At 38.4% G+C, this 8,477-nt stretch overlaps 1 protein-coding gene across 2 annotated transcripts in view; it reads left to right on the forward strand.

Annotated features, from left to right (window-relative positions):
- The window catches only part of LOC139464962 (inhibin beta A chain-like), a 100,083-nt gene extending 92,031 nt beyond the window's left edge, over window positions 1-8,052 (forward strand). For both annotated transcript variants that reach the window (XM_071246594.1, XM_071246593.1), the window contains exon 3: window positions 2,171-8,052. In XM_071246594.1, the coding sequence (XP_071102695.1) occupies window positions 2,171-3,078 (908 nt within the window). In that variant the 3' untranslated portion in view covers window positions 3,079-8,052. The remainder of the gene's footprint in view (window positions 1-2,170) is intronic.
- The last annotated feature ends 425 nt before the right edge of the window (window positions 8,053-8,477 follow it).

Below are 8,477 nucleotides of genomic sequence, written 5' to 3' on the forward strand. Positions count from 1 at the left end.
ATCAGGATGGATATATTTCGCAATATGGAATTTGTATCTCTTTATAAACAGACGTCAGAACTTAGTACTTCCATCCAATACTTGCATCTGTATCTTCATTATGTATCTGTACCTTCATCGTGTATCTGTACCTTCATCATGTATCTGTACCTTCATCATGTATCTGTACCTTCATCGTGTATCTGTACCTTCATCATGTATCTGTACCTTCATCGTGTATCTGTACCTTCATCGTGTATCTGTACCTTCATCATGTATCTCTATCTGTACCTTCATTATGTACCTCTACCTTCATTGTGTATCGGTATTTTTACCTTCATCGTGTATCTGTATCTGGATCTTCATCATGTATCTGTACCTTCATCATGTATCTGTATCTGTACCTTCATCACGTATCCGTATCTGTACCTTCATCATGTATCTGTATCTGTACCTTCATCATGTATTTGTATCTGTACCTTCATCATGTATCTGTATCTGTACCTTCGTCATGTGTCTGTATCTTCATTATGTATCTGTATCTGTACCTTCATCATGTATCCGTATCTTCATTATGTATCTGTATCTGTACCTACATCGTGTATCTGTACCTTCATCACGCATCTGTATTTTCATCATGTATCTGTACCTTCATTATGTATCTTTATCTTCATCATGTATCTGTATCTGTACCTTCATCATGTATCTGTTTCTTCATTATGTATCTTTATCTGTACCCCCATCATGTATCTGTATCTGTACCTCCATCATATATCCGTATCTGTACCTTCATCGTGTATCTGTACCTTCATCACGTATCTGTATCTTCATCATGTATCTCTATCTGTACCTTCATTATGTACCTCTACCTTCATTATGTATAGGTATCTGGATCTTCATCATGTATCTGTATCTTCATCATGTATCTGTACCTTCATCATGTATCTGAATTTGTATCTTCATCGTGTATCTATATTTTCTTCATGTATCTGTATCTGTACCTTCATCGTGTATCTATATCTGTACCTTCATTATGTACCTGTACCTTCATCATGTATCTGTACCTTCATTATGTATCTGTACCTTCATCATGTATCTGTATCTGTACCTTCATCATGTATCTGTACCTTCATCATGTATCTGTAACTGTACTTTTATCATGTATCTGTAGCTGTACCTTCATTATGTATCTGTACCTTCATTGTGTATCTGTACCTTCATCATGTATCTGTATCTTCATCATGTATCTGTATCTGTACCTTCATCATGTATCTGTACCTTCATCATGTATCTGTATTTTCATCATGTATCTGTAGCTGTACCTTCATCATGTATCTGAATCTGTACCTTCATCATCTATTTCTACCATCATCATGTATCCTTATCCTAACCATGTATATGTACCTTCATCATGTATCTGTGTCTGTACCTTTATCGTGTATCTGTACCTTTATCATGTATCTTTATCTGTATCTTCATCATGTATCTGTACCTTTATCATGTATCTGTATCTTCATCATGTATATGTACCTTCATCATGTATCTGTGCCTTCATCATGTATCTGTATATGTACTTTATCATGTATCTGCAACTGTACCTTCATCATGTACCTGTGCCTTCATTATGTATCTGTACCTTCATCATGTATCTGTATCTGTACCTTCATTATGTATCTGTATCTGTACCTGCATCATGTATCTGTATCTTCATCATGTATCTGTGTTTGTACCTTCATCATGTATCTGTATCTGTACCTTCATCATGTATCTGTACCTTCATCATGTATCTCTATCTGTACCTTCATCATGTATCTGTATCTGTATCTTCATTGTGTATCTGTATCTGTACCTTCATCATTTATCTGTATCTTCATCATGTATCTGTATCTATACCTTCATCGTGTATCTGTACCTTCATCATTTATCTGTATCTTCATCATGTATCCGTATCTGTACCTTCATCTTTATCCTTTATGAGCCTCTCCCCCCAGTACCTTTATCAGCACCTCCAACTTTTGTCTTTGTCAGCACCTCCACGCAGTACCTTTATCAGCATCTCCACCTGAGGGGGTACCTTTCACAGTTTACCTGTTATGCAGCTCCTTCTGGGTATACGCATGTACCTTAGCTTCATCTTAATCTTCATTTAATTGTATGAAATAAAAGTATCGAATTTCTTGATATTTTCCAGGCAAAAACCTACTGAAATTTACCATAAACAAATCTGGCGAAGATCAAGCCTCCGTAGTGACTCGGGTCAACTTGTGGATCCATGTCTGGCAGAGGGAGAAAAAGAGACAAGCGAGGAGGAAGAGAAAAGGGAAAATGATTCGAATCAGTGTGTACAACAATAGTTCCAAAGACGATAAAGTCATCGCGGAACTTCGAACAAGGATACAAGGGACGAACTGGTTTCGAATCAGTTTACCAATTTCACTTGTTCGAAATCTAGAAATGAGCCAAAACAGTACTATCATATTGCGGGTTGAGTGTAAACGCTGTAATCGGAAAACAAGACTTATGCTTCCTCAGATGTCGAAGAAAAAGTGCAAGAGAAATAAGAAGAGAAGGAGTAAGGGTAAAAAGGGAGGTAAGCATGGCAGGAAGCCAAAAGCAATGGGTCGAAAACGCGGTTGTGGTACGGCAAGAAACTACCCCCCTACAGTGTCAACTCAAAGACTTCCTTTCATGATAATAGAGCAGCGATATAAGAGTTTTGATCGACGGAAGCGGTCTCTGTCGTGTAACCCTTCCGATCTCACATATAGGAATGGAACAGTCACTAGCAGCAGATGCTGTAGAATGTCCACGTATGTAGAATTTAGTGATATGGAACTAGACGATGCCATTGTAACCCCTGGCGGATACGATGCCTCAAGGTGTATCGGTAGATGTTCCAGAATGCGTCGCAACCGGAACCGGCGGCGGAGAGGCCGGAATCGGAACCGGAACAAAAGGTCACGTGGAGGAAAATCTAGGAAAGGTAAATGCCGTGCCGTTGAAACATCTCCACTGAGTGTGTGGCTCTTTGACGAAAACCATGACTTAGTACGGGCAGAATTGCAAGATTTAGTTGTGAGAAATTGTGACTGTCGGTAATGCAAATAGGCCTATGTTTAACATTACGGTATTAATAGATAAAGGAGTCCACCAGGGGACTGATCAACCTGCGACAACAGGACCTTCCATGGGTTTCAGCCACAAAAAATGTTTGACTCGAGTAGAAGCCAAATGGCGCCTGACCAAGACATGTCGTCAAAATGTTAACCGTCACCGATGATGTCATGTATTTACATTACTGCTACTAGTTCTGTGGTCGTGGCCTTGTGGCTGCCTGGAAAGTGGTACTCGAACCGAAAAGGTTCCATGCAACTTAAGCGTGAACACCAGGTACTATAGCCGATCTGGTAAAGGACTCAAGGGGCTGCTCGTCCAAATGCGCATGCTTAAGGGACAATGCCTCAGTTACCAATGTTTAATAACTGTCCTTGACATTGGCAACCTAGAATTCCCATGTGTTTCATCCTTATCAACGTGATGAAACCGCCATCTCTGTTTTTGCCATTGTAAAATGTCTTAATGTTGCCATGCAGGAGGGTCATTGTCAGCGTATAGCATGGAAGGTTGTCTCAACTGGAGTATCTTTGTAGTAAGAAGAAGAAAAGAGACGAATGTGTATGTAAAACATCTCTAGAATCTGTCAAACATGATGTTATTTATGTTATTGTTATTGACTGACACTGTTTTTATGGTGGTTCGCATGAACTGTCGATATTGTCATCCATCGTCATCACACATTGGTGACGAGATGATGACGTTTGGTGACGTGGAGAATGATTAAATGTTTGCTCGAATGTACAACATGAGTGTTATCCCTTGTTGGTATAATTTTGGCGGCGTATCGGGATGGAGGTCATCAGTAGTACGTTGATTTATAAGAAAACTTCTGGATCTCAGCAATCCCAATGACCTTGAAAGTTAGTAGTGCCAAATACCAAGGGACGAGGTATGAAAAAGGGACATTTTCTGTCTGCTTGAAATTTGTGTTCTGGACATACATGTATTTGAAAAAAAAGCTTCATGGTTTTAACTTTTAACAGAAAAGGGGAAAACTGAAACAGGTCGCTTTTGAAGACTTCAAATGGTCTTTTACATGTTTCCCCATGAAAAAGTCCTTGACCGGAGGTATATTTTTGCTCTGTGTCTACACCTGAACCACGGACTTGTTCTTAGATGTAGTACGTTTGCAGTTTGAGCGTAAAAAAGCGTCAATTTTCTTTGATTCAAACCTTTCTCTGTCGTTCACGATATTACTCTGGGGTTCACGATGTTTTGAGGCAAACATTTTCAAAGCCTGAACGCTAGTTGTCAGTCAATTGAACACATAAATTTCACAGAAATCATTCAACAACCAAATTTTAAATTGTTTATTTTAGTTCAGTCAAGTAGTTACCTTTTCTCACCTCGTCCCTTCATATCTAGAAGTGTGCCATTGCACCTCCTAATATTTGGTTTGTAAGTTGCACTCATGTCTCATTGCCAAGGTAAAGGTCGATGATGGCTAGTGCAAATGTATAAGTACAATAACAGGACAGTGAGCGGGTTTGTACAGCAAGCGCCCTTGAAGAAAAGGAGAAAGTTTGAAAGCGCATTTTTTGTGAAAATTTATTGGAATTTATTGCCTGAATGTCAACCCCTTATAGAATGTATGACTGGCAGATACAGAAGCTGTTCATGTAAGACACATGTGGTTATCTCAGCTCGTGTTGTGTCATTGATGAGATATTTGCCTATCATTAATATCGTATGTGTATTTTTTGCTTACCTCGTTGTAATCTGTGATATCCATGATCATCATTCCTTATGTAGTTGTATGACACTTATATTTATTATCATTACATAATTAATATTGTTTGACGAACATCGTGAAAACCTCCGTGGAGATTCCGAGTTAGAATAGGTCCCCAGCATCACATACTGGTTGTAAGAGACGAGTTGATGAATGGGGTGGCCAGGCTTGGCGACACGGTTGATAGCGTGTCATCGTTCAGTCCGTTTTATCTTTGTGGTGTGGATCATTATAAAAATCAAGGATTATTTACATGCCGCTGTCATAGACCCGGAATGTTGCTGAGAAAGAAAGAAACTTAAAAGCATATTATTCTTGAGATGCAACCAAGCATTCTTACCATAACTTTTATTACCGTTTCTATTATAACATGCCTCTTCTGTCTGATTTTCTCATAAGCATGTACATGTTTACTGATGGCAATTGTAAGGTACCGATCATTTAATAGTCTTGGGCGACTATTATGTCTTCTGTCACTGAGTCAATACATATATTTCTTTGAAAGAAGTTGTAATCTTTTTATCAAAGACAACCAGTCAACATTTTTCATGAAACAGGAGGGAAACTATTTTCTAGAACAATTGTCAGCTCTAATTGTAAACGCACTGATACGTAAAAAGAACATTATGTCCATTCATCAGTTGTGCAGGACAGAGGGACAGTTTAAGTCTAACGCCACATTTGGCAACAAAATAAGGTCGCAAAATACTTATTCATGAAACTGTTTCTTAAAACGCTTAATGTCATTGACATAATACTGGGTTAAGTTATTAAAACGTAAATGGTATTGCTAATAACCGCATGCAAACATTATTATTATGTTGTTACTTCTTTCGATTTTTTTATCAAAAGTAGGTAAACCATATCATAAGACACATCGTGTCTGTAGAGGTTTGATACTACGGGCCTCCATCATCCATGAATGCCTACGGCCGCATGGCGGAGCAGTTGTCACTCGTGTCTATTCGAAGTTAAAATGGCCCTACTCCATGAATGAATTTTGAGGCAGTGTGCAGAGTGATAGTTGTAGGACTCATTCGTCACCACTCGCCCTTTCCCGTAACCTGCAAGAAGACTCGTCCCCCTATCGATGAATGTTATGTGCGAAAATACGACAAACCAATCAGAATGCGCGTATAATTTCAAGTTCATCGTCAAAGAATCCCTCAGAAATAATTTTTGATTTTACATACGTCTTGCATCTAAAAATAAACCCAAGATACAGTTAAATGTGTTCAACCATACTGTATAATTTCGCATGTCCCGATGTGCTTTAAATTCCATCTGAAATATAAATAATATACGGGGAAATATATGTGAACCATTTCACAACGAGTTGACAATTGTTTTAGGTATGCCCGTTTGCGCTAAGACGGAACCCGGTCGCAAAATGGCCACGAGAGGGGCACGAGTCGCTATTCGGCTTGTTCCGGAATAACACGAGTTGGTCACGAATGTTGTAGGACTGTGGCAAATTTTGCACGAGCCATATTGTAATCCGACCGCTCATTGGCCAGAGCACTTGCTGGAACCAGTCCGTTTCTTGAATCGTTGGTTAAAATAGCGACTATACTATAAAAGCAACCGTATGTAACCATGGTAACTGGGGAACATAGTGCACCAATCCCGGGAGGTATTGACGATGTGAGGCGGTGAAAATACAACACAGACATTCAACATGTAAATCTTTACAGTGTTATACACAAACTCACTTTCGAGGCATAGATTTTATAATTTGCTTATATCAAAGATGTACCAGTAATTGGCAACACCGTCCCAACAGCAAGAACATATTCCATAATCCTAGAGGGTAATTCGTTCGCTTGTCGCGCAGAAACTCCGGGTTCGATTCTCAAAACGCGTACCTTGCAGAGCAATGTGGTCTTAATGCTCCCGTGAATCTAATCCAAACGCTGTTGTTAGATTAAGTTAATTTCCAATTCTACTAAGGCCATTAAAGACTCAAATACACTATAAAATTGTGACTTTGTAAGTTTAATCTGAATAACAAATTCACGGAAGTGTCATTGGGGATCCCGTAATGACAAGACGGTTCTGATGATACGAAATAACAAGGTCTTTGGTTAAATATACTGCAGTGCGCATAACTAGAAAAAAGTGATGAGTCACTGATTGAAGTTAAATATACACCTTAGTTTGCAAATGTCATGGAACTCCTCAAAATACGTCATAAATCATAAATATATATAATAGATCAAATTATATATCATAAATCATAATTACATCACGCGTTAATCAAAACATTTTATCATTATAACTGAAATACCTCAATTTTCGTCTTGTCAATGTGTTAAGTAGTTCACATAGCGTTATAGTCACTTAAGGATAGATGACAAGTGATAGTTTCATCAGGTATCAAGTTCCGGGTACATGAAGTCCCATGTTGTTGGTCAAGAAGCACGGGGTCACTTAGCGGCCATACACACTAATGTCAATAAATGCACAGCATTGAAAGTCATGTTTCCGCTCTCAAATTCTTCCGGATACTTCATCATTGGCGTAAGGTTTCTGGGGGGCAGGATTCCGTCAAGAAGCCTTTCCATATGATTGGCAAACCCTTTGCAGTGCATTTTGCTCAATTAATTATGAAACAAAAGGCATCCAAAGGTTTCCAAAAGAAATCCGGAAAACGGAAACCTGTCTTTTCACGCTGTGGTGAATCCCAGATAACACATCTTAACTTAAGCTAACATATCTTTCAAGAAGGTTCTTAGTAAACGATGAACTAAACGCTGAATAATGCTGACAAAGGTACTACACTGAACTGTTAAAGGGGTCGGTGCAACGAGGTCGGGTGCCAACAATCTGCCAGGTTCTAGGTTTTGCATTTAATACCAGCACCACTGTCTGTGAGTAGTTGTGGTAATCATGAACAGTTACATTGGAACAATCAGACACTGGAAGTGGTGCTTGAGGGACCTGAATCAATGTAGCTGAGGCTGCAAATTTGCTTGAGTCTAGTGCCCCTTTAAAGTCAGCATAAGGTTTAAGGCCTCTTTCCTTTATGGATGGCACCTCTGTCGTAAACCTTACAATGAACTAAAGTTGCATCCCGTAATTCATTGTTACAACAGCGTCTAAATACTCGCTATAATTCAGTTAAAGTCAGAACATAATTTAAAACAGCATGGATGTTTCAATTTTACTCTTTCAAACTTTCATTTTTAGAATTTTAATATATGCAACAGAACCATTTCTGTAAGCATAAGACAGCTTTGCTTAAAGCACAGTCTAGATATATATAAATACTGACATTTTTTTGTGCTCTTGTATTAAGCCGATCTGAATTTTTTTTTTTTTTTTTAAATTTTTATTTTTATTTTAGAGATTAACAAGTTGAATTTGTCGTTTGTTGTTTCACTCGTGATAGATACGAATAAGGCTTGATCATGTTCAATAAAAACACCGTCGTAAAATTGTACCTATTTATCAACATATCAGTAATTGGATCTATCGGTATGTGTACTTAAGGGCATACATGAATGTCATACAACAATTTTGCATTTATTTGACCGGGTCACTTAACATGAATAGATGATGTGCTATGGCGGACTGACAATACATGTTTTGTTTCACGGTACACGTCGCGTCATGGGTATATTTGGCAATGCATTTTATTGCTCAAATA

Source organism: Haliotis cracherodii, unplaced genomic scaffold (assembly GCF_022045235.1).
Source record: "Haliotis cracherodii isolate W230 unplaced genomic scaffold, xgHalCrac1.p SCAF_17, whole genome shotgun sequence".
NCBI classification, from domain to species: Eukaryota; Metazoa; Mollusca; class Gastropoda; order Lepetellida; family Haliotidae; genus Haliotis; species Haliotis cracherodii.